Source organism: Bombina bombina, chromosome 2, assembly GCF_027579735.1.
Source record: "Bombina bombina isolate aBomBom1 chromosome 2, aBomBom1.pri, whole genome shotgun sequence".
Taxonomy (NCBI): Eukaryota; Metazoa; Chordata; class Amphibia; order Anura; family Bombinatoridae; genus Bombina; species Bombina bombina.
Genome location: NC_069500.1, coordinates 1,209,785,863 through 1,209,813,183, shown reverse-complemented (window position 1 = coordinate 1,209,813,183; position 27,321 = coordinate 1,209,785,863). Strand labels below are relative to the sequence as shown.

Sequence of the window (27,321 nt, the reverse complement as noted above, 5' to 3'; positions counted from 1 at the left end):
TTGAAGTCCCGCTTGAAGGATCCATCCAGCTTGAGAAGTCCTCATCCATGTGGCAAGAAGTCTTCATCCAGACGGCCTCTTCTATCTTCATCCAGCCAGCGAAGTCCTCATCCATGTGGCAAGAAGTCTTCATCCAGGCGGCCTCTTCGATCTTCAGCCGGCATGGAGCGGGTCCACCCTGAAGACATCCAGCGCGGAGCATCCTCTTCATACAGTCTCCGCCGTACACTGAATCTTCAATGCAAGGGACGTCCCTTTGCATTCCTATTGGCTGAAAAATTTGAATCAGCCAATAGGAATTAGGGCTGCTCAAATCCTATTGGCTATTCAAATCAGCCAATAGGATTTAAGCAGCTCTCGTTCTATTGGCTAATTCAAATTAGCCAATAGAATGAGAGCTGCTTAAATCCAATAGTAATGCAAGGGACGCCATATTGAATCGCGTCCATTGCATTGAAGATTCAGTGTATGGCGGAGACCGTATGAAGAGGATGCTCCGCGCTGGATGTCTTCAGGGTGGACCTGCTCCGTGCCGGCTGAATGAAGATCGAAGAGGCAGTATGGATGAAGACTTCTTGCCGCATGGATGAGGACTTCGCTGGCTGGATGAAGATAGAAGAGGCCATCTGGATGAAGACTTCTCGCTGCATGGATGAGGACTTCGCTAGCTGGATGGATTCTTCAAGCGGGACTTCAACCACTGTAAGTGGATAGTCGGGGGTTAATAATAGGTTTTTTTAATTTTTTTTGGGTGGGTTTTTGTTTTAGTTTAGGGTCTGGGCAGTAAAAGAGCTAAATGCCCTTTTAATGGCAATGCCCATACAAATGCCCTTTTCAGGGCAATCGTTAGCTTAGGTTATTTCAGATAGTTTTTTTATTTGGGGGGGTTGGTTGGGTGGTGGGTTTTACTGCTGGGGGGTGTTTGTATTTTTTTTACAGGTAAAAGAGCTGATATCTTTGGGACAATGCCCCACAAAAGGCCCTTTTAAGGGCTATTTGTAGTTTATTGTAGGCTAGGGTTTTTTTTTATTTTGGGTGGGCTTTTTTTATTTTGATAGGGCTATAAGATTAAGTGTAATTCTTTTTATTTTTGATAATTTGTTTGTTATTTTGTGTAATGTATATTTTTAGGGGGTGTTTTTTTTAAAAGTAAAAGAGCTGTTTATCTCAGGGCAATACCATACAAAAGGCCCTTTTAAGGGCACCCCAAAAGGCCCTTTTAAGGGCCCTTGGTAGTTTGGGAGGTGGGTGTCTGTATAGTCTTAGGGGGTGTTTGTATTCTTTTTAAAGTAAAAAAGCTGTTTATCTCAGGGCAATGTCCCCCAAAAGGCCCCTTTAAGGGCCCTTGGTAGTTTATTCTAGAGTAGGGTTTTTATTTTGGGGTGTTTTTTTTTAAAGGTATTAGAATAGGTTTAATCTTTATTTTTTTGGATAATTTCGTTTTTTTTTGTAATGATATGTTTTTTATTTTTTATAATGGAAGGTTTTAGTGTAAAGCAGGTTAGGTTTTATTTCACAGGTAAGTTTGTATTTATTAACTAGGTAGTTAGTAAATAGTTAATAACTATTTACTACCTAGTCTACCTAGTTAAAAAAATACAAACTTACCTGCAAAATAAAAATAAAACCTAAGCTAGCTACAATGTTACTATTAGTTATATTGTAGCTAGCTTAGGTTTTATTTCACAGTTAAGTATGTATTTAGTTTTAAATAGGAATTATTTAGTTAATAATTGTAAATTTTTATTTAGATCTAATTTAATTATGTTAAAGTAATGGTGGGTTTAGGATTAGGCGTTAATATAGTTTAATTTAGCTTGTTGCGATGTAGGAGGCTGGCGGTTTAGGGGTTAATAGGTTTATTTAGTTAATAATTGTAAATTTAATTTAGCTATATTTTTATTATGTTAAAGTTAGGGGTGTTAGGGTTAGGGTTATGTTAGGGTTAGGTTTAGGGGTTAATATAGTTTAATTTAGCTTGTTGCGATGTGGGGGGCTGGCAGTTTAGAGGTTAATAAATGTAGTAGTGGCAGCGATATCGGGAGTGGCAGATTAGGGGTTAATCATTTTATTTAGGTAGCGGCGGGGTTAATAACTGTAGGCAGGTGTCGGCGATGTTGGGGGCAGCAGATTAGTAGTGTTTAGACGTAGGGTTTATGTTAGGGTGTTAGGTTTAAACTGTTTTTTTTATTTCCCCATAGACAACAATGGGGCTGCGTTATGGAACTTTTGTTTCCGCAATCGCTGGTGTAAGGTTTTTTTTTGGCTGTCTCTCCCCATTGATGTCTATGGGGAAATTGTGCATGAGCACATCTCAGCAGTGCTCTGATTGTGTGCGGTATGAAGCTCAACGCAACCATATAGCATGCAAAAGGCGTATGTTTGAAAACTTGTAATAGCAGCGCTATAGGAAATGAAATAACGTAACTTTTGTTGCGTTCGTTAATTTCTCTATAGCGCTCAAAACTCGTAATCTAGCTGAGAGATAATGTTTTTGGGACCTGAAGAGTCCCTTAGCTACTTTTTTTGAGGCAGTTGGATTTAGGACTTCACCCTTTTATTATGTGCAAGATTACAAGTGGCATGCTATTTCGAGCTCCCGTTCACATGTTAACTTGGCTAGAAGTAAGATTTTTGCGGGTAGTGTGAGTATTATAAGTTGAAAGTAAACAGTTTTTTGCATGAGCAATAACCTGATATGAGCAAAAAGTCGAACTTCTAATATTGCAAATTTGTTAACGTATTCCCCTATAGACTTCAATGGAGTGGGAAAAATGGGAAAGCTCAGCCTTACTCACGTGCAAATCCAGTTGCGTTTTCTTAAGTTTGCTAACATGACATGAAATATGAATATTTCACATTCCAATGTTCTTCACATAACAGAATATGTTCTATTTATTCTTGATGATTTTTTGGTAAAATATATGTCTATACCTGATGATTTTTTGGTAAAATAAATAATGAGAATAAACATATGCTGCCATCCAGACATGGTTTTTCCAGGGACGTCCCTGCATTTTCCATTTAAGGCAATGAAGGCCCCTTACAGTTGCGCAGCTGAAGACATAAATAATGGATGAATGGGGGGAACTTCCACTTGCTAAACTTAACTGACTGGTGTCTTCAGTGCCCAAATGCTTAATAAGTGTTATTAAAAGAAAAGGTGATGTTACACAGTGATACATAGTTGACTGTCCCAACTTTTTTCGAGTGTGTTGCAGTGATCGGATTTGAAATGAGTATATATTTTCAAAAATACATTAAATTCAAAAAGTAAAACTTCAAATAATGTGTTAATAATGTGTTTCCAATATAGTACAGGGTGGATTGAATTTTCTAATGACTCTTTTTTTTTTTTTTTTTTGCATTTTCCATACTGTCCAAATTTTTCAGAATTGGGGTTGTACGTATATACACATATCCATACATAAATACATATGTACATGCATATAAACATATATATATATATATATATATATATATATATATATATATATATATATATATACATATACATACTTAGACATGTGTATGTATGTATCTCTATATATTATATGTTTGAGCAATTATAACTTTTTTATGCAAATATTTTTTATTAGACAGTGTAATTGTGAGTGTAACTGTACTGTTAAATGTATTTTTGAAGAGTTTTGTGCAACTTTTTTGACTTGCTTAACAGTTAACCAGAGCTCTAAAGTCACTCTATGCTGGCGTGCGTTAAATTCAATTGAGATCAAATAAACGCATTTACTTTCAACTTTTAATATGTTCACTTCTTCAGACGTGTGCAAAACCAGTTAGTGTACCACTTGTAATATAGCCCTATATGAGTGAGACCAGGTGCTAAAAGAATTTTCTAGGCATTTAGTGAGAAAGGTGGCTTTAAGGTGCCACTTTCTTATTACAAGAATAGGACATAGTTGTTGAGATTAAGAACTACTGAAGTTATTTATTTTACAATCCCTCACATTATTATAGGAATTAAGCTTCAGTACTTGAGGATACACTAAAAACTAAGACAGCTGGATGCTCTGAAGGTAAGTAAGACCTCCAAGCTTGGGGTATTTTCAGCTAATATGCTTAACAAATGTAGTGGTATGGATGGTGCTAAAGTTCATGGGAAGCCTAATATATTAAGCCCTTCAAATGTCGGGTGACATCTAGAAGAGTTCTAGAAGTATATTATCTGGGTTGTACAAAGCAAATTACACTGATATGATGTTACCCAGGAATTTAGGTTATTTTAAATAAATAACCTTGGTCTGAAATATCATTCCTTACTTTGGAACAGTAATATTGTTTTATATTTAATGATGTGTTTTTCGTAAAAGTATCTCAAATTAATTGTTTCATCCTCTTGTCTTGTTCATTTACATATTTTTTAACAGGGAATAATATTGTCAATGGCAGGCTGCATTGCTTGAGTCAAGTCAAAGAGGCCTATTTATGAAATGTCTGTCAGACCTGATCCGACAAGGCGGATCAGGTCCGACAGACATCGCTAAATGCGGAGAGCAATACGCTCTACGTGTTCAGCATTGCACCAGCAGCTCTTGTGAGCTGCTGGTGCAACGCCGCCCCCTGCAGACTCGCGGCCAAGCCAGCAGGGGGGTGTCAATCAACCCAATTGTACTCGTCTTTAGACCGTTGCTTCATACCTGGTGTTTGAAGGCTCACCAGAAACACAGGCCCTCAAGCTCCGTATGGGCCCCCATTGTCAGTTAATTTAAGAAAGAGATTCTGAAGAATCAACATACAAATTGACTTTCAGTCTCTTTTAAGATAAAAAAAGAGTAGCAAATAGCTTTAATATCTTGAGTAATACATCCTTTTGACAGGGTGCAATGTTTACTTCTCACTGTGGGCCTGATATTCAAAACCTCATTGGCATGGAGAGAAATTATGCAAAATCTTTGGGATTTTTTTAGACCTTGAATTTTCATGTAGGAGTCCATGTTCCACATAAAGAACAATACATAGCAGCATAAACATTTCTCAAGATAGAATTTAAGTTTTTAATTTTTTTAAAGGGTCTCACGGTACTGAAGATACTTTTTCGATCATCTCACATGAGCAGCTAGTTTTTGAATATCAGGCCCTGAAAAAGGCTAAGGAATGTATTAAGTTTAAAGTATTTGTATGCAAAATTTAAATGTACTCTTTTTAATACAGATTTGCATTTACAGAATAAGAAATATGTTCTACATTAAACTTAATTCATCACTTCCATGCCCCTTTAAGGTAACATGCAAACATTTTACTTTCCTATGCTTTTGTTAGGCCATACTTTGTTATAGTAGAGCTTCTTCATGATCCTGAGGAAATTCAATGTGGGTAGAGTACGAAGTTTGCTGATTAAAAGTCATAATTTTAAACCTTATTTTTGCATTGCACATTTTCTGAATACAGTTAATTTGAAATAAAACAAACTGTGACTTTAACAATTATTTTTTGTATTGGGTATAACTATAAGCTGTGTGAAAACCATTTGATCAAGTCCAATTAAAACATCATTTTCTGTATGGTTATTTAACTTGAACTGGGTTAAATATTTTATATTACAATATATTAGACACTATCATTGCCATCTTACATTTTATAACAATTTATATATATATATGTGTGTGTGTGTAAGATAAGTTATAAACACCCACCTGAGGCCTTGAGATGGTCCTGCTCTTATATGTGGCGTTTCCACTGAGTGTTCAAAAACTACTCCCTCTGTTCCTGCAATAAAATAAAATAACAACTGTAGGCAAACTATTCATTATTCCTGACCATTTTTAAAAAAAATTCTGGAACACAGAAGGCAAACGACAAAAAGTTGATTTTCCAGTAATGAAAATATAAGATAAGTAGTTTACATCAGAATGATGTGATTTTCAGTTTAACTGTAGAAACAACTTACAGAAAGAAATTTATAATATTTATAAAATAATGGCCAAATTACAAGTGCTGCATTTTTAGTGCTTTCACTTGTGCGCAAACACCTCAGAAGTAACATTTTAACGTGTGCGGGTAGGTGCACGTATTATGAGTTAACATCAGGACTTTGGATATCATGACCTCGCTAATTTCTCCCCCCCCCCCATAGACTTTAATGGAGCATGCAAACTGGAAAAAAAACTAACATTTATTGGTCACCTGCTAACCCGACATGCATTAGACCAACTGCGCTAACCCGAAGGTAGTTATGAATATTTTACATTCCGATGTTGTTCACATAGAAGAAAATGTTAAATTTATTTTTAAATATATATTTCTACATATAAATCTGATGTATTTTTGTAAAATTTCTCTCTATCATCTATATCTATCTATCTATCTATCTATCTATCTATCTATCTATCTATCTAAATATTAATATTGGGTTAAATTGTAAGTGGAGCACTAACTATTGTGCTAGTGATATCGGGTTGTTATGCGTGATAAATATAGCATTCATATTGCAAGTTGAAAGTTAATGGGATCGCAAGAGTTAGCGCTTATTGGGTTAGCGCGACTGAAAACCTCATGTAAGGAATAGTGCATTAAAAAAGTTGCATTAAACACAACATAAATACATTAAAATGTTCAGTTACACTCATATAAATACTATTATATACATATAAAAATGAGTCATATAAATATTAGAAAAAAGATCTAAGATTTAAAAGGTATATGTTATATGTCAATGTGTTTGACTGCAAAGGGCTATATTGCATACATATATACATATACATGTCTAAATATGTGTGTATATACAGGTGGCCCTCGTTTTACAACGGTTCAATTTACACCGTTTCAGAATAACAACCTTTTTTTCCAGTCATGTGACTGCTATTGAAAAGCATTGAGAAGCAGTGCATTTATTAAAATAGCCAGTAGATGGAGCTGTCCACTTGTGTTGCAGCAAAGCCAAGCAAGCTGAAATTAATCAGTTTAACCAGACCTGAGCTATCGAGCAGATTTCAAAGAAACAAGATCTTCCTGTCTATAAATCAGTCCAGATTGGAATGCATAGAAAGAACTGTTTGCAGAAAAATGCAAGTGAAGTCTGTGTTGTGTGATTATTTTATTAGGTTTATAATGCTGTTTAGCAAATATTTTTGTTCATTTAACTTAGTTTAATTATATATTCTGTGTTGTGTGGTTATTTTTATTAGGGTTATAATGCTGTATAGCATTTAAAGTCTTCATTTCAAAGCTTTAAAAATAATGTATTAGGTGTTACTTATGGCAATTTTGAGAGGAGCCTGGAACGTATCTCCCTCACTTCCCATTGACTTACATTATAAACTGGGTTTCAATTTACAACGGTTTCGATTTACAACCATTCCTTCTGGAACCTAACCCCGACGTAAACTGAGGGCTACCTGTAGATAGATAGATAGATAGATAGATAGATAGATAGATAGATAGATAGATGATAGATAGATGATAGATAGATAGATATATGTGTGTGTACATATGTATCTATGTATTTTACTGTATATTTAATGTACATATTTCACATTCCAATTTTCTTCACATACAGATTTTTTTATTGTAAATATATTTTCCTAAATATATCTGTATATACCTATACCTATATATCTATTATGATAGCTAAACTATGCAACAAAAGGGTTAATAATACATTTTTTAAATTAATGTGGACACGTGAGAGTGTGTGTGCGGTGAGTAAAAAAGCTTGTTGGTTGACACAATACCATGGTGTTACTGACACTGCAAAAAAAACAAAACAAATTGTGCTAATTCAACAGATGACAAGTATTTGTGGTAATACGGGCTTGTGTGGACACAGTAGAATGGTTCACATGGTGTTACTAACAGTGCATGAGTAACAATACATTGCACTAATTCATCCGACAAATATGTGGGGTATGGAAAATGAGTGTGTATATGTATTTATGTATGTGACTGTGTACTGTGATGTATTTGTTATTTATTTGTTTTTAATTATTTTAAACCTAAATATAAAGTAATTATTATTAAAAAAAAAACATGACCATCCCAGCGGAGAAGGCCATGAGAAATGCAACCAGAAAAGACATATGTAAGCAACTTTTCATTCAATTTCTATTATTAATTTTGCTTAATTATCTTGGTATCCTTTGCTGAAAATGCAGCAATGCACTACCTGTAGGGTGCTAGCTGAGCACATTGTCAAGCCAACGACAAGAGGCATCCACCAATCATACACTACCTCCCTTCCTGCTTCTGAGCCTCAGCCTTTGAGTAGGTATGCTTTTCAACACAAGATACCAAAAAAAGAAGCACATTAGATAAAATAAGTACATTGGAAAGTAGTTTAAAAGTGCATGCTTTATCTGAATCATGAATGAAAAAACTTGTGTTTCATGGCCCTTTACGTATAGACACTTTCAGTATAGCATACTACCTAAAAATGCAGTGCACAAAAAATTAGATGTATAAATAAAAGAATAAGTTTAAAGGGATGGGGGGGGGGGGGGAGAGAGAGAGAACCTGCATTATTAAGACACTTTTAAATTCATTTCTATTTTCAAATGTGCTTTTTTTTTCTAACCATAGAAACAGATCCCATTTGAGGTTCCAGTAGTGTCTGACAAACTGAAGATACTTGAGTTTGTTTTTAGGTGAAAGTAGAGACTTTTTTCTTAAAACCCTTCTAAACAACCTGAGGCAACTAACTTCTGCAATTCCCCAGCTGTGATCCTTGGAGATATTTTGGCCACTCAAACTAACTAGATAATATATTGTAGACTTGGGTCCTCTTCCAGGTTGATTCATAGAATTTAAAATGTACCTCTTAATTATTGTCCTGATGGTGGAAATTGACCTTTTACGATTTTCCCACAGCCACTTCCAATTTTGTTAAGCGCAACAACCTTTTGCCGCGCATCACAGCTATATTCCTTGGTTTTACCCATTGTGATGAATGACTAAGGGAATTTGGCCTGTGTGTTACCTTAAATGTATACTCCTGTGAAACAGAAAATCATGGTTGAACAATATTCTGTTCCTCGCCACCCAGGTGAACTAAAAAATGTAAAATATAAATGGGAATACACTTCAAATACATTTTTTTCATATGAAATCATAGGGGTGTCAATAATTGTGCCACGCATATATTTCATATATTTAACAAAGATTTTTTTTGTATAAACCTGTGTTGTGTTTGCAACTGTTTGATATCCATGAGAATATTATATATTATATAGTATTTTTGTGTATTTTTTTAACAAAAAATCAAAAGGTTAAACAACAAAGGCAATTTTTCACAGCCTTCTTTGCTTATATTTACCAAGGGTGTCAATATTAGTGGAGGGCACTGTATATCTCTATAGGAATAGGTATATATATATATATATATAACAATAAAAATAACATTTTCCTGTATGTGAAGAACATTGGAATGTGAAATATTCATTTTTCTTCTGCGCTCTCCATTGAAGTCCATGGGGAGATATCTGAAGTACTTTTGTTAGCGTGATTTGGGTTTCAATTGCACACAAACTTTTTAATTTTAATTTGTAATATCCGCACTACCTAATGTGCGCAACAAAAATTCCTTCCATTTTACAAGAAAATATTTTTTTTCCTGTATGTGAAGAAATTTTCATAACTGCTGCTGGGTTTTTTCTTCATTAGAGTCTATGGGGAGAAAAAGAAAAAGCTAGTATGGCCCCTATTTATCAAATGTCTTGCGGACCTGATCTGACAGTGCGGATCAGGTCCGCAAGACATCGCTAAATGCGGAGAGCAATACGCTCTCCTTATTCAGCATTGCACCAGCAGCTCACAAGAGCTGCTGGTGCAACGCCGCCCCCTGCAGACTCCAGAGGAGTGTCAATCAACCTGATCGTACTGGATCGGGGGGGGTGTCAATCAACATGATCGTACTGGATTGGGTTTATTTCCGGTGATTCCTGTCCGCCTGCTCAGAGCAGGCAGACAGGGTTATGGACCGCTGCTTCATAACTGCTGTTTCTGGCGAGTCTGAAGACTCACCAGAAACACGGGCCATCAAGCTCCATTCGGAGCTTGATAGATAGGCCCCTATGTATCTAGTTTGAATTACACCCATTTTTTTTACTTTTAATTTGTAATATGCACGCTACCCAATAAACTCAAAAAGTTTCCTTCTAGCCAAGTTTACTCTCGAGTAAATAGCACGCCATAGACCATATATTGGTATAGGTATATACGTATATATATGAATATATGATTAAAAATACATAGAATATTCTCTTAATGTGAAGAACACTGGAATGTAAAATATTTACAGTACATACATAGTAAATCACTTTATTAAATATTAAAACATATTAAAAATTATGTTTCTTATTTCCAGGTATCTGAGTGGAAAGGGCACCAAAGTATATATACATATGTATATTCAGACATATATATATATATGTATATATATATATATATATATATATATATATATATATATATATACAGTATATATATATATATATATATATATATATATATATACAGGGAGTGCAGAATTATTAGGCAAATGAGTATTTTGACCACATCATCCTCTTTATGCATGTTGTCTTACTCCAAGCTGTATAGGCTTGAAAGCCTACTACCAATTAAGCATATTAGGTGATGTGCATCTCTGTAATGAGAAGGGGTGTGGTCTAATGACATCAACACCCTATATCAGGTGTGCATAATTATTAGGCAACTTCCTTTCCTTTGGCAAAATGGGTCAAAAGAAGGACTTGACAGGCTCAGAAAAGTCAAAAATAGTGAGATATCTTGCAGAGGGATGCAGCACTCTTAAAATTGCAAAGCTTCTGAAGCGTGATCATCGAACAATCAAGCGTTTCATTCAAAATAGTCAACAGGGTTGCAAGAAGAGTGTGGAAAAACCAAGGCGCAAAATAACTGCCCATGAACTGAGAAAAGCCAAGCGTGCAGCTGCCAAGATGCCACTTGCCACCAGTTTGGCCATATTTCAGAGCTGCAACATCACTGGAGTGCCCAAAAGCACAAGGTGTGCAATACTCAGAGACATGGCCAAGGTAAGAAAGGCTGAAAGACGACCACCACTGAACAAGACACACAAGCTGAAACGTCAAGACTGGGCCAAGAAATATCTCAAGACTGATTTTTCTAAGGTTTTATGGACTGATGAAATGAGAGTGAGTCTTGATGGGCCAGATGGATGGGCCCGTGGCTGGATTGGTAAAGGGCAGAGAGCTCCAGTCCGACTTAGACGCCAGCAAGGTGGAGGTGGAGAACTGGTTTGGGCTGGTATCATCAAAGATGAGCTTGTGGGGCCTTTTCGGGTTGAGGATGGAGTCAAGCTCAACTCCCAGTCCTACTGCCAGTTTCTGGAAGACACCTTCTTCAAGCAGTGGTACAGGAAGAAGTCTGCATCCTTCAAGAAAAACATGATTTTCATGCAGGACAATGCTCCATCACACGCGTCCAAGTACTCCACAGCTGGCTGGCAAGAAAGGGTATAAAAGAAGAAAATCTAATGACATGGCCTCCTTGTTCACCTGATCTGAACCCCATTGAGAACCTGTGGTCCATCATCAAATGTGAGATTTACAAGGAGGGAAAACAGTACACCTCTCTGAACAGTGTCTGGGAGGCTGTGGTTGCTGCTGCACGCAATGTTGATGGTGAACAGATCAAAACACTGACAGAATCCATGGATGGCAGGCTTTTGAGTGTCCTTGCAAAGAAAAGTGGCTATATTGGTCACTGATTTGTTTTTGTTTTGTTTTTGAATGTCAGAAATGTATATTTGTGAATGTTGAGATGTTATATTGGTTTCACTGGTAAAAATAAATAATTGAAATGGGTATATATTTGTTTTTTGTTAAGTTGCCTAATAATTATGCACAGTAATAGTTACCTGTACACACAGATATCCCCCTAAAATATCTATAACTAAAAACAAACTAAAAACTACTTCCAAAACTATTCAGCTTTGATATTAATGAGTTTTTTGGGTTCATTGAGAACATGGTTGTTGTTCAATAATAAAATTAATCCTCAAAAATACAACTTGCCTAATAATTCTGCACTCCCTGTATATATATATATATATATATATATATATATATATATATTATGTGGGTGTTAGCAGGCATATTTCTGTGTCCCATGAAAATATTGACAAGGGGAACATAACACATAGTTTGATTACAATCTTTTAGAAAAATATATCATTAATTTTTCTGTTTTGAGTGGATTTTTTTTCTATTTGTATGAATTTTTATAAATGCATACTCAACTCGAGTTTTAATTGTATTTTGTTTGATTAAAAAGCTAAATATAAAGTCCAAATCACACTTTTAACTTTAAAATTTGTACCAAAATAGGGCTAGATTAAAAGTATGTCTGTAAATGCATATGCATACACACACATATATATATATATATATATATATATATATATATATATATATATATATATATATATATATATATATATGTATAACACACAGACACACACACACACACACATATATATATATATATATATATATATATATATATATATATATATATATATATATATATATATATATAACATAATGATATTTAGGCATGTAGATGTATGTATCTTAATGTTAAATCCCTTATCCTGCTTTTTTTTCTAACACTTATTTTTTTTTTTTTAATTACTGTTATTAGGAGAGTATGAAATGTTATGCATTTTTTATGTTTTTGTGACACTTTTTGGGGTCATGGAACAGTTAACCAGAGCGCTGAGGTTGCGGTAATCATTCTAGTGTAAATCACAGTTGCACTCATGCTTTCGCATTTACTTTCAACTTATACTACAAGCGTTAAATCCAATGCGCACAAACACCCGTGATAAACTAGCTAAAAACTGTTAACGTGCCACTCTTAATTTGGCACATAATCAGTTGAGAACCCAGAAATATCATGTACATAACGCATATTATTTTAATTGATTTTGTGGTTTTAATTACTGATGTTTGATATAGAGGGTCATATAATTCTAAAATATATTTTAGTCAATATTATTTAGCAATTATTTTAATGAGGAAACAAAAACATAATTTATTTAAGAACTTACCTGATAAATTCATTTTTATAGTGGCAAAAGTTCATGAGCTAGTGATGTATGGGGTATACATTCCTACCAGGAGGGGGCAAAGTTTCCCAAACCTCAAAATGCCTATAAATACACCTCACTCACACCTTAGTTTAAAGAATAACCAAGAAGTGAGGTGTATAAAAAGGAGTAAAAAGCATACAAAAAGAGTAAATGAAAAAAAAGAATGTGCTATATACAAAAAATTATAACCACAAAAAATAGGGTGGGTCTCATGGACTCTTGCCACTATGAAAAAAATTAATTTATCAGGTAAGTTCTTACATAAATTATGTTTTCTTTCATGTAAGTGGCAAGAGTCCATGAGCTAGTGATGTATGGGATATAATATAATACCCAAGATGTGGAAATCCAGAGAGTCACTAGAGAGGGAGGGATAAATAAAAACAGCTATTTCCACTGAGAAATTAAATCCCCAAAAAATAATTAAGTTTCTTAAAAATTAAAAAAAAAAGTGAAAAAAAAAAAGCTTTAGAATCAAGCTGAGACAACTGCCTGAAAAACCTTTCTACCAAAGGCTGCTTCCGAAGAAGCAAATGCAAAAAAAATTGTAAAACTAGAAAAAATATGCAAAGAAGACCAAGTTGCTGCTTTGCAAATTTGATCAACTGAAGCTTCATTTTTGAAAGCCCAAGAAGTGGCAACTAATTAAGTAGAATGAGCTGTAATTCTCTGAGGCGGATACTGCCCCGCCTCCAGATAAGATTTGTGAATCTAAAGTCTTAACCAAAAAAACAGAGAAATAGCAGAGGCTTTCTGCCTTTACCTGGAGCCAGAAAACAATATTATTATTATTATTATCATCGGTTATTTGTAGAGCGCCAACAGATTCCACAGCATTATAAACAAAGGGGGAGTACAACAAAACAAATATAGGAATCAAATGGGTAGAGGGCTCTGCCAAGAGTTGCACTGTTGTAGTCAGCTCTTAAGAAGGTGATCTACAAACAGCTGGACTCTTAGGCTTACATGCTAAGGGGGTTCAGGGGATAGCGATGGAGGAGTGGAACTGGTATAAAGTAAGGTTAGCATAGGTTGTAAGCATCCCTGAACAGTAGAGTCTTTAGGGAGCGCTTGAAGCTTTCAAAACTAGGGGAGAATCTTGTGGAGCGAGGCAGAGTTCCACAAGATGGGAGCCAGTCTGGAGAAGTCCTGTAAACGGGAGTGCAATGAGGTAACCAGAGAGGAGGAGAGTAGTAGGTCATGAGCAGAGCAAAGGGGACAGGAGGGATAGTATCTGGAGACAAGGTCTGAAATGTAGGGGGGAGCAGTGCAGTTGAGGGCTTTGTATGTCAGAGTGAGAATTTTGTGTTTGATCCTAGAGGCAAGAGGAAGCCAGTGAAGGGACTGGCAGAGAGGTGCAGCAGCTGAAGAGCAGCATGTAAGGAAGATGAGTCTGGCAGAGGCATTTATTAAGGATTGTAAAGGAGCTAGGCGGCAGGTTGGGAGACCAGAGAGGACATAGTTGCAGTAATCGAGGCGGGAAAGAATGAGAGAGTGGATTAAAATCTTAGTTGTGTCTTGTGTAAGGAAGTGTCAAATTTTTTAGATGTTTTTAAGGTGGAAGCAGCAGGCTTTAGCCAAGGACTGAATGTGAGGAGTGAAAGAAAGATCTGAGTCAAATGTGACCTCAAGACATCGGGCATGCGGGTAGGGGTAATGATGGAGTTGTCGACAGTTATAGAGGGATTGGGGGTGAATATTTTGGAAGAAGGGGGGAAAATGAGGTGCTCGGTTTTGGAGAGATTTAGCTTGAGGTAGTGAGAGGACATCCAGGAAGAGATGTGAGAAATACAGTTAGTGACACGGGTTAGCAAGGAAGGAGATAGGTCTGGTGCAGAGAAGTAGATTTGAGTGTTGTCGGCATACAAATGATATTGGAAATCGTGGGACTTTATTAGGGAACCTAGTGATGATGTGTAGATTGAGAAGAGAAGGGGACCAAGGACAGAGCCTTGCAGTACTCTGACAGAAAGTGGTGATGGGACAGAGGAGGCCCCAGAGAAGGCTACACTAAAGGTACAGTTTGACAGGTAGGAAGAGAGCCACGAAAGGGCTGTGTCACAGATGCCGAAGGACTGGAGGGTTTGGAGCAAGAGAGGATGGTCAACAGTGTCAAAGGCTGCGGACAGATCAAGGAGGATAAGCAGAGAGAAGGGACCTTTTGATTTTGCTGTAAGTAGGTCATTGGTAACCTTAACAATAGCTGTCTCTTTGGAGTGATGGGGACGAAATCCAGATTGCAATGGGTCAAGAAGGGAGTTTAACTTATGGAAATGGGATAGGCGTGCATATACTAGTTTTTCGAGAAGCTTTGAGGCAAGAGGGAGGAGGGAAATAGGGCGGTAGCTGGATGGGGAGGTAGGATAAAGGAAGGTTTTTTGAGGATAGGTGTGACCAGTGCATGTTTCAGTGATGAGGGAAATATACCGGTGCTGAGGGAGAGGTTGAAAATGTGTGTAAGTATAGGGGTAAGGGTAGCAGAGAGGGGATAGGGTCAAGGGGACAGGTACTGAGGTGAGAGCGCATTATAAGTGCCAAAACTTCTTCCTCAGTAACAGGGGAGAATGAGCTAAGTTTAAGGTTATGTGGGTTGTGGTTGAGTGAGAGCATTTGGGGGGGTGAGAGAATAGAATTATGTTGAGAGCTGATTTCATTTCTGATGGAGTAAATTTTGTTATTGAAGTGGCTGGCAAAGTCCTGAGCTGACAGAGAAGTTGTATTAGGAGGTGGGGAGGGCGGAGGAGAGTATTGAAAGTGGAGAACAGACGCTTTGGGTTTGAAGAAAGATTAGAGATAAGAGTAGAGAAGTAGTGTTGCTTATGGAGATTAAGGGCAAAATAGTAGGAGTTCAAGATGAATTTGTAATTAAGAAAATCAGCTGAACTCCGAGATTTTCTCCTGTGCCGCTCAGCAGTACGGGAACATTTGCGTAGGTACCGTGTCAGAGGAGTATGCCAGGATGATGTGATTTCCGAGCTATGGTAAGAGGGGCGAGATTGTCAAGTATGTATATAAGGGTGGAATTATAGTAGCAGATAGATTGTTCAGGGCAGGAAAATGAGGAAAAGGATAAGAGGAGAGGTTTGAGGGAAATTACATAATGCCTGTGTGGAGTTTGGTGTGAAGAGAAGGAGGGAGAATTGTAGGGAGGGATGATATGTTGCAAGTAAGGAGATGGTGGTCAGAAAGAGGAAAGGGGAGTTTGTGAAGTTTGAGAGAGTGTATCGATAGCTAAAGATCAGGTCAAGAGAGGGACCATCTTTGTGAGTGGGAGAATCAGACATTGTGACAGACCGAAAGAGGAAGTGAGTTGCAGAAGTTGTTTTGGAGATGAGGCAGTGGGATTGTCAAGAGGGATGTTGATGTTGCCAAGAATGAGGGCAGGGGTGTCTGAGGAAAGGAAATAAGGTAGCCAGGCAACCAAGTGATCTATAAATTGAGATGAGGAGCCAGGGGGTTGGTATATGACTGCAACACTTACAGAGAGAGGGGAGAAAAAGCGAATCATGTGGGTTTTGAATGAGGTAAATGTAAGTGAAGAGATGGGATGTATTTGTTTAAAGGTGCAACGAGAGGAAAGTAAAATTCCTACACCACCTCCTTGTCTATTACCAGACCTAGGAGTGTGGCTGAAGTGGAGACCCCATGTGACAGAGCAGCAGTGGATGCTGTGTCTAGGGGAGAGAGCCAGGTTTCTGTTAGGGCCAGAAGGTTGAGGGAGCGGGAGATGAAGAGGTCATGTATAGAAGTGAGCTTGTTGCAAACAGAGCGAGAGTTCCAGAGTGTGCAAGTGAAATGGGTAGTGGCTTTTGATGCAAGAGGAATGTGAGTAAGGTTTGCAGAGTTTTGTTTTCGGAGTCTATGGGATGTTACACATGGATGTGCACGGCTAGGCAGTGGTTGGGGACCAGGATTAGGGGAGATGTCCCCAGCATTAAGTAAAAGCAAGAGGGAGAGTGACATGAGATGAGATACGGATTTACAGTAGTGAGACTGTTTTTGAGATGAGCTGCAGGGGGAAGAGAGAGTGTTTAGGAATAGGTAAAGTTCATGAGTACAAAATTAAGGTGAGTTTAAGAGAGATGGTTTAATGAACAGTGCAGGTGGAGAGGGAGAAGGAGTAATTGAATAATGTAGTTTGTTATAGAGACAAGAGGTTGCAAAAATGATTATGAATATATTGAGCATTTTTACAAAAGTGGGAACCAGTTAAACACATAAGACACAGGATTACAGTAGCAATTGCATAAGAAAACAAAAAGGTATATGAAACATAATATTACAAAAGTACTTGCCTTGTGTCTTGCCCCTTGCCCAATCCTTGTTCAATTCTTGTATAATTCTATTTGTAATGCCTCACTTATAAAATGTTCACTTTAAAAATGTGAACATATGCTATTGTAGCAATGCACCCCCTGTGCAATGCACATCCCAATCTAGTGTGAAATACATGCAGGCAGGACAGTCAGCTGAGTCCACTAAATTTAGATGATTGGTAATCAAAGACAATTGGAAAGGACAATTGGAAAGTTAGATTCTGGTCAGGGTGAGATGTTAAATAAACAGGCAATAAAATTTGGAGGGGGTTAAAACTGTGGCATAAGACAGCTATACATTTTGGAATAACAGCAAGTATTGATAAGGATTGAGCCTCACATGGCAATTAGCAAAACATTAGAAGTAAGACATTGGATAACAGTACAACAAATGTAGGACTAAATTAACAAACTAAAATAATTTGCTCTATGTAAATATTCTCGTACCAAAATAGTTACAGGAGAGAAAAAAAAAGAGTGCAGTGAATGCTTTGCAGAATGACAGGAAATATAGTCACGTACCAAAATAGTTACAGGAGAGGGAAAAAAACAGAGTGAGGTGAATGCTTTGCAGAATTACAGGGAATATAGTCACGTACCAAAATAGTTACAGGAGAGGGAAAAAAACAGAGTGCAGTGAATGCTTTGCAGAATGACAGGGAATATAGTCACGTGCCAAAATAGTTACAGGAGAGGAAAAAAAAACAGTGCAGTAAATGCTTTGCAGAATGACAGGGAATATAGTCACGTACCAAAATAGTTACAGGAGAGGAAAAAAAACAGAGTGCAGTGAATGCTTTGCAGAATGACAAGGATTATAGTCATGTACCAAAATAGTTACAGGAGAGGGAAAAAAACAGAGTGCACTAAATGCTTTGCAGAATGACAGGGAATATGGTCACGTACCAAAATAGTTAGAGGAGAGGGAAAAAAACAGAGTGCAGGGAATTCTTTGCAGAATGACAGGGAATATAATATTGTACCAAAATAGTTACAGGAGAGGAAAAATACAGAGTGAAGTGAATGTTTTGCAGAATGACAGGGAATATAGTCACGTACCAAAATAGTTACAGGAGAGGGAAAAAAAACAGAGTGCAGTGAATGCTTTGCAGAATGACAGGTAAAATATAGTCACGTACCAAAATAGTTACAGGAGAGGAAAACAAACAGAGTGCTGGGAATGCTTTGCAGAATGACAGGGAATATAGTCGTTTAGCTTGTTGTTATTGAGAATATTAATGAATTGTTTCAACATATCCTCTGGTCCTTGCCATATAAATAGAATATCATCTATATAGCGGATCCAGAAAGGAATGTTCTGCATATATTTGTCATTGTCATCGGTGAATACTGATTTGTTCTCCCACCATCCCAAAAATAAATTTGCGTAGGTGGGCGCGCATGCTGTCCCCTGGGTCTGTGGATAAAAATGATCTTTGAAAGTGAAATAATTGTGATTTAGTACGAAGTGTAATAATTGTTTGATCAATTGGTTATGGTCTTGGTTGTCGGTTTCATTGGTTGTTAAAAAGTATGAAATTGCTTTTTCACCCAATTGATGTTTAATATTTGTGTACAATGACTCGACATCTGCTGTAACAAGAAATGAATTTGGAGATAGTGTCAAGTGATTTAATTTTTGAAGCACCTCCATTGTGTCCTTAACATAAGAGGGTAAAGTGTATAAATATTCCCTCAAACGTTGGTCAACGTACTGACTTGGCTTCTCAGTAAGGCTATTATTGCCTGACACAATAGGGCGGCCTGGCGGTTTATTAATGTCTTTGTGTATTTTAGGGATAAGGTAGAATGTAACTGTTGTTGGGTGTTATTGTGTTAAAAATTGTTTTTCTGTGCTGTTAATTATTTGATCTTTGTATGCTTTATCAATCATTTTGTCATATTTTTCTTTGTACATCTGGGTTGGATTACCAAATAATCTTTTGTAGCATTGATTATTGTCTAATTGTTGTTTAGCTTCATCTAGGTGCATTTGTTTATCCCATAAGACTATATTTCCACCTTTATCAGATGGCTTAATGATGGTATCTTGCCAGGTCTGGATTTCCTTTAGTGCATTTTGTTCTTGTCTAGTTAGATTTGAAGTAGTTCTATATTCTGGTAAATTTTCAATTTGTTGACATACTACCTCATTAAATACTTGAATTTGTGGGGATAAGTTGCTGGGAGGAACGTATTTCGATTTGTTTTTTATTTTTTGTCTCCAGTTTGTATCAGGATTCTCGTTTGCTTAATTATCCAGTAACAGTTCTTGTAAATCTTGTAATGCTGACTGATCTGATATTGTCCAATCATCTCCAAGTTCTTTTTGGCATAGAGCTTTTTGAGTAGGAGTTTTCTAGTGTAAAGGTTGATGTCTTTAACCACTTCAAATTTATTTAACCTATTTGTGGGACAAAAGCTAAGCCCTTTAGATAGACTGGAGATATGATCTGAGTTTAAGACATGATCAGTGAGGTTGATCATTTTTAGGTTCCTGTTCTTATCTTTGAGAAAGGGCTCATTTGTCTCCTTCTTGTTTCCCTTTGAGGTGCTGATTGAGGTTTTCGTTTGTTGGGTCTGGATTCTTGTGATGTATTGCTGATAGGTATGATCCTCTGTGTGTCCGTACCTGATCCTAAAAAAGATGATGAAGAGGAAGAAGTGCCTGCAGCTGTTGAAGGGATTATTCTATCGCTAGTTTCTAGCGCTTGGGTCTGTGACCTGGTATAAGTTCTAGGTTGGATGTTAAATTCAGTATTAATACTGTCTATAGAGGTATCTGACTCTGAAGTTTCTATATCACTTTCAGTTTGGTGAACTGGATTCTGATTCTGGTTTGTTTTACGAGAGCGAGTGGTGTATCTTTTTTGCCATTTGTACACTCTTTTATTTAGGTAGTCTCCTTGATCTCTCTGATACTTTTGTTTTTTATTCAGTATCAATTCATTCTCTAGTTTGTCCAGTTCAAATTGATATTGTTTGTACAACTTACTGAATTTTTCTAAGTTTTCAAAGCCCTCTAAGTTCTCATTGTGTATTTGTATTTCAGCTTCTAAGGCTGCAACTTCATCCTGATCTGCTTCAATCAGAATTTCTATTAATGTTAGGGAACATGTTGTTAGAGCTGTCTCCCACCTCTCAATATGTGTTGGTTTTTTTAGATCATATCCTGGGAACATTTTAAATCGTAACCCTCTAGGGATCATGTTTTCTTGTTTATATTTTTGAAAGAAATGTAAATTCCACCACCTTTTAGAATGTTTATAGAGTGTTTTGTGTGATTGGCACAACAGATTGTTTATTTGATCCTCACTGGCATTTGGATGTGGTTCATTAGGTGTATTAAACATTAAGTTTAGATCTTGTAGTCTTTTTTGTTGTCTTGCTAGTAGGTCATTTTGTAAACTCATTTTGGTGAGTATAGTAGTAATGTTCCTTAGAAGCCTAGAAATTAGTCTAGGTAGATATAAATAGTTTAACTAACGAATGCGGAACCTTTAATTCTTTGCAACTTGTATGTAGCCTCCTAAATGAACTTGTACTATAAGTATTTGGCTAGTATTGCCTTATTATAACAGTAATGGTTCACTTAAGGAGGGGTGCGTAAGCCTAGAAAGTAACAATTTTTACTGAATTAACATAGTAACCAAAGAGGTGACTATTTCATGGGGTATGCTTCTTTGCACTTATTCTTGTAGGGATACTTTGCAAAATATTTTCAATGTATTATTTAAAAATAACTTTTATTCAATTAGCTTAAAAAGACATCAACTATTATGATATAGTTTGTCTGCCCACTTGAAATTAAAAACACTTCTCCTGTTGGAAATTATTATATAATTACATATGCATGTATCTTATTGGGGTATACTGATATTAACAAGGTATGACTCAGTATAGTTAATAATAGTGATACACTTGTAAATATTTTTGGCCTGTATGAATTGGCTTGGTATCCAAGTGTAACTCTTAAAGTTTTTTTTATCTCATACAGAGATAGTACTCTGTTGATTTAATTTGTAACTGAATTCTCCTTGTAGTTCAGCTCATAAAATACTAAATACTAAATAGTATGACTAATTCTGCACTGTGATAATCTTGTACTGTTTTAGAATTACACTGCGTTCATTGGTCACAGTGTTTATTTCAGTGGGTCTAGGTAGTAGTACACTAATCAAGGATGTGTAATAGATATTGTGTGTGAACTTTAACATATGTGGCTTGGTTGTTTAAATAAACATAGACCTGACTCATAGCAAATATATGCAATATATATTTAAAAACTTTAAAAATATAAAGTGCCAAACCTGAAGACATCCATCCACATATTGCTGACAGCCAAACCAGTATGAAAAATATCAGCAGAGGTAATGGTAAAGAAGTATTAACGTTGATCTGAAAAGGGAGGCAGGGGATGAATCCCTGTGAACAATAACAGAGAGCCTTTGAATAGATTTCCCATGGGTGAAACCATAAAATCAGCAAGCAATACTCCCTTCACATCCCTCTGACAAAAAATGTACTCTGAGAGGAATTGGGCTTTAAAATTCTTAGAAGCGCCTTTCACAGAAGAAATCAAGCACAACTTGCTGCACCATCCTCCACCGAAGGCAAAGTTTGTAAAACTAAGGTATGAGTGAGGTGGGAGGTGTATTTATAGGCATTTTGAGGTTTGGGAAACTTTGCCCCCTCCTGCTAGGAATGTATATCCCATATGTCACTATCTCATGGACTCTTGCCACTTACATGAAATAAATTACACCATCACAGTTTTTCCCCCAATTATATTAAACTTAAAGCTCACTATAGGATCTGTTGATTTGCACAATTTGTAAATATAGTGTGAGTGGTTCTTGGTAAAAAAAAATGCTTTAAAACTTATTAGAAAAGGCTCTTAAGTCACAAGAGTTCAAGAATCACAAATCCAGTAGATCAATCTGAAAACAAAACACCCATATGATGACTTTATATGTTTGCATTGCCAAATAGTTTTTATATTGATGGTTGACCAAAATATTTAATGTTGCTAAAAGAAAGATGTTATTTCTTTTTCTCCTGAGTGCTAGTAATTTACTAGAGAGAAACTGCATTTGTTAAGAAAAGCAATATCTGAACTGAACTTTTGGAACTTGTCAAGTCAGCAAATGTGAGACAATAAGTCACTTAACAGAGGTGGATTTTGTGCAGTGGAGCAGAAGATTAGAATACTACACAGTTCCTCTGACTAATATTAGAGCTGTTAGCCTCTCTTTCTTAGGGACTAATCAATTAACCCCTTTTAACAACAAAGTTAACTTCATACATTGATGATTAATTAATCTATTAACTAACGGCTAGACTACGAGTTGTGCGTAAGGTTAAAAAAGCAGCGTTAACAGGTCCTAATGCTGCTTTTTTATGCCCGCTGCTATTTCGAGTCTTGAAGGTTTAGGGTCACCGCACACTTTTTTAGCCTTACCGCAAAATGACTTACGTAAACTTTGTAAAGTCTATTTTCAATGGGACTTCCATAGCGCCGGTATTATGAGTCTGTCCTGGGAGGCCAAGAAGTGAGCGGTACACTCTACCCCGTCAAGAGTCCTAACGCATTTAAAAGTGAGTAGTTAAGAGTTTTATGGTACAACGCCGCATAAAACTCATAACTAAAGTGCTAAAAAGTACACTAACATCCATAAACTACCTATTAACCCCTAAACCGAGGCCCTCCCACATCGCAAACACTATAATTCATTTTTTAACCCCTAATCTGCCGCTCCAGACATTGCCGCAACTATAATAAACATATTAACACCTAAACCGCCACAATCCCGCCTCACAAACATTAGTTAAATATTATTAACCCCTAATCTGCCATCCCTAACATCGCCACAACCTATCTACATTTATTAACCCCTAATCTGCCGCCCCAACGTCGCCCCACTATACTAAATGTATTAACCCCTAAACCTAAGTCTAACCCTAACACACCCTAACAAATATAATTTAAATCTAATTAAAAATTAATATTATTACCTAAATAATTCCTATTTAAAACTAAATACTTCCTTTAAAATAAACCCTAAGCTAGCTACAATATAACTAAGAGTTACATTTTATCTAGCTTAGGGTTTATTTTTATTTTATAGGCAAGTTTGTATTTATTTTAACTAGGTAGAATAGTTATTAAATAGTTATTAACTATTTAATAACTACCTAGCTAAAATAAATACAAATGTTCCTGTAAAATAAAACCTAACCTAAGTTACAATAACACCTAACACTACACTATAATTAACTAAATTAACTAAATTAAATACAATTACCTAAATTAAATTAGCTAAAGTACAACCCCCCCCCACTAAATTACAGAAAATAGTAAACAAATTACAGATATTTAAACTAATTACACCTAATCTAATAGCCCTATCAAAATAAAAAAGCCCCCCCCCCCCAAAAAAAAAAACCCTAGCCTAACCTACCAATAGCCCTTAAAAGGGCCTTTTGCTGGGCATTGCCTCAAAGTAATCAGCTCTTTTACCTGTAAATAAAAATACAGCCAACCCCCCAAATAAAATACTATCTAAAAAAAACTAAGCTCCCCATTGCCCTGAAAAGGGCATTTAGATGGGCATTGCCCTTAAAAGGGCAGTTAGCTCTTTTGCTGCCCAAACCCTAATCTAAAAAATAAAACCCACCCAATACACACTTAAAAAAACCTAACACTAACCCCTGAAGATCGACTTACTGTTCTGAAGACCGGACATCCATCCTCAAGGAAGTGCCAGAAGTCTTCATTCAACCGGGCCGAAGTCCTCAACGAAGCTGGGAGAAGTCTTCATCCAAGCCGGGCGAAGTGGTCCTCCAGATGGGCAGAAGTCTTCTATCTTCATTCATCTGACGCGGAGTGGCTCAATCTTCAAGACATTCGGCGCGGAGCATCCTCTTCAAATAACGGCTTCCTTCCTTTAAGTGACGTCATCCAAGATGGCGTCCCTTAGATTCCTATTGGCTGATAGAATTCTATCAGCCAATTGAAATTAAGGTAGAAAAAATCCTATTGGCTGATGCAATCAGTCAATAGGATTGAGCTTGCATTCTATTGGCTGATTGGAACAGCCAATAGAATGCAAGCTCAATCCAATTGGCTGATTGGATCAGCCAATAGGAATGAACTTCAATCCTTTTGGCTGATTGCATCAGCCAATAGGATTTTTTCTACCTTAATTCCGATTGGCTGATAGATTTCTATCAACCAATCGGAATCTAAGGGAGGCCATCTTGGATGACGTCACTTAAAGGAACCGTCATTCAGTAAGAAGTCGTCGTTTGAAGAGGATGCTCCGCGCCGGATGTCTTGAAGATGGAGCCGCTCCCTGTCGGATGGATGAAGACTTCTGCCCATATGGAGGACCACTTCGCCCGGCTTGGATGAAGACTTCTCCCGGCTTCATTGAGGAATTCGGCCCGGTTGGCTGAAGACTTCTGCCGCTTCCTTGAGGATGGATGTCCGGTCTTCAGAACAGTAAGTCGATCTTCATGGGGTTAGTGTTAGGTTTTTTAAGGGTGTATTGAGTGGGTTTTATTTTTTAGATTGGGGTTTGGGCCTCAAAAGATCTAACTGCCCTTGTAAGGGCAATGCCCATCCAATTGCCCTTTTCAGGGCAATGGGGAGCTTAGTTTTTTTTAGATAGTATTTTATTTGGGGGTTGGTTGTGTGGGTGGTGGGTTTTACTGTTGGGGGGGTTGTTTGTATTTTATTTTTTTACATTTTTTATTTTTTATTTTTATAGCGATATTAGATTAGGTGTAATTAGTTTAAATATCTGTAATTTGTTTATTATTTTCTGTAATTTAATGTTTTTTTGTACTTTAGCTAATTTAATTTAATTTAGGTAATTGTATTTAATTTAGTTAATTTATTTAATTATAGTGTAGTGTTAGGTGTTATTGTAACTTAGGTTAGGTTTTATTTTAAAGGTACTTTTGTATTTATTTTAGCTAGGTAGTTATTAAATAGTTAATAACTATTTAATAACTATTCTACCTAGTTAAAATAAATACAAACTTGCCTGTAAAATAAAAATAAACCCTAAGCTAGATACAATGTAACTATTAGTTATATTGTAGCTATCTTATGGTTTATTTTATAGGTAAGTATTTAGTTTTAAATATGAATAATTTAATTAATAATAGTAATTTTATTTAGATGTATTTAAATTATATTTAAGTTAGGGGGTGTTAGGGTTAGGGTTAGACTTAGGTTTAGGGGTTAATACATTTAGTATAGTGGCGGCGACGTTGGGGGCTGCAGATTAGGGGTTAATAAGTGTAGGTAGGTGGCGGCGAAATTGGGGCGGCAGATTAGGGGTTAATAAATATAATTCAGGTGGCGGCGATGTTGGGGGCAGCAGATTAGGGGTTCATAACTATAATGTAGGTGGCGGCGGTGTCCGGAGCAGCAGATTAGGGGTTGAAAAATACAGGGAGTGCAGAATTATTAGGCAAATGAGTATTTTGACCACATCATCCTCTTTATGCATGTTGTCTTACTCCAAGCTGTATAGGCTCGAAAGCTTACTACCAATTAAGCATATTAGGTGATGTGCATCTCTGTAATGAGAAGGGGTGTGGTCTAATGACATCAACACCCTATATCAGGTGTGCATAATTATTAGGCAACTTCCTTTCCTTTGGCAAAATGGGTCAAAAGAAGGACTTGACAGGCTCAGAAAAGTAAAAAAATAGTGAGATATCTTGCAGAGGGATGCAGCACTCTTAAAATTGCAAAGCTTCTGAAGCGTGATTATCGAACAATCAAGCGTTTCATTCAAAATAGTCAACAGGGTCGCAAGAAGCATGTGGAAAAACCAAGGCGCAAAATAACTGCCCATGAACTGAGAAAAGTCAAGCGTGCAGCTGCCAAGATGCCACTTGCCACCAGTTTGGCCATATTTCAGAGCTGCAACATCACTGGAGTGCCCAAAAGCACAAGGTGTGCAATACTCAGAGACATGACAAGGTAAGAAAGGCTGAAAGATGACCACCACTGAACAAGACACACAAGCTGAAATGTCAAGACTGGGCCAAGAAATATCTCAAGACTGATGTTTCTAAGGTTTTATGGACTGATGAAATGAGAGTGAGTCTTGATGGGCCAGATGGATGGGCCGTGGCTGGATTGGTAAAGGGCAGAGAGCTCCAGTCCGACTCAGACGCCAGCAAGGTGGAGGTGGAGTACTGGTTTGGGCTGGTATCATCAAAGATGAGCTTGTGGGGCCTTTTCGGGTTGAGGATGGAGTCAAGCTCTACTCCCAATCCTACTGCCAGTTTCTGGAAGACACCTTCTTCAAGCAGTGGTACAGGAAGAAGTCTGCATCCTTCAAGAAAAACATGATTTTCATGCAGGACAATGCTCCATCACACTCGTCCAAGTACTCCACAGCGTGGCTGGCAAGAAAGGGTATAAAAGAAGAAACTCTAATGACATGGCCTCCTTGTTCACCTGATCTGAACCCCATTGAGAACCTGTGGTCCATCATCAAATGTGAGATTTACAAGGAGGGAAAACAGTACACCTCTCTGAACAGTGTCTGGGAGGCTGTGGTTGCTGCTGCACGCAATGTTGATGGTAAACAGATCAAAACACTGACAGAATCCATGGATGGCAGGCTTTTGAGTGTCCTTGCAAAGAAAGGTGGCTATATTGGTCACTGATTTGTTTTTGTTTTGTTTTTGAATGTCAGAAATGTATATTTGTGAATGTTGAGATGTTATATTGGTTTCACTGGTAAAAATAAATAATTGAAATGGGTATATATTTGTTTTTTGTTAAGTTGCCTAATAATTATGCACAGTAATAGCCACCTGCACACACAGATATCCCCTAAAATAGCTATAACTAAAAACAAACTAAAAACTACTTCCAAAACTATTCAG

At 36.8% G+C, this 27,321-nt stretch overlaps 1 protein-coding gene across 2 annotated transcripts in view; it reads right to left on the bottom strand.

Annotated features, from left to right (window-relative positions):
• SGCZ (sarcoglycan zeta) overlaps positions 1-27,321 on the bottom strand; it is a 995,626-nt gene that overhangs the window by 143,197 nt on the left and 825,108 nt on the right. For both annotated transcript variants that reach the window (XM_053703932.1, XM_053703933.1), the window contains one exon: positions 5,655-5,727. In XM_053703932.1, the coding sequence (XP_053559907.1) occupies positions 5,655-5,727 (73 nt within the window). The remainder of the gene's footprint in view (positions 1-5,654; positions 5,728-27,321) is intronic.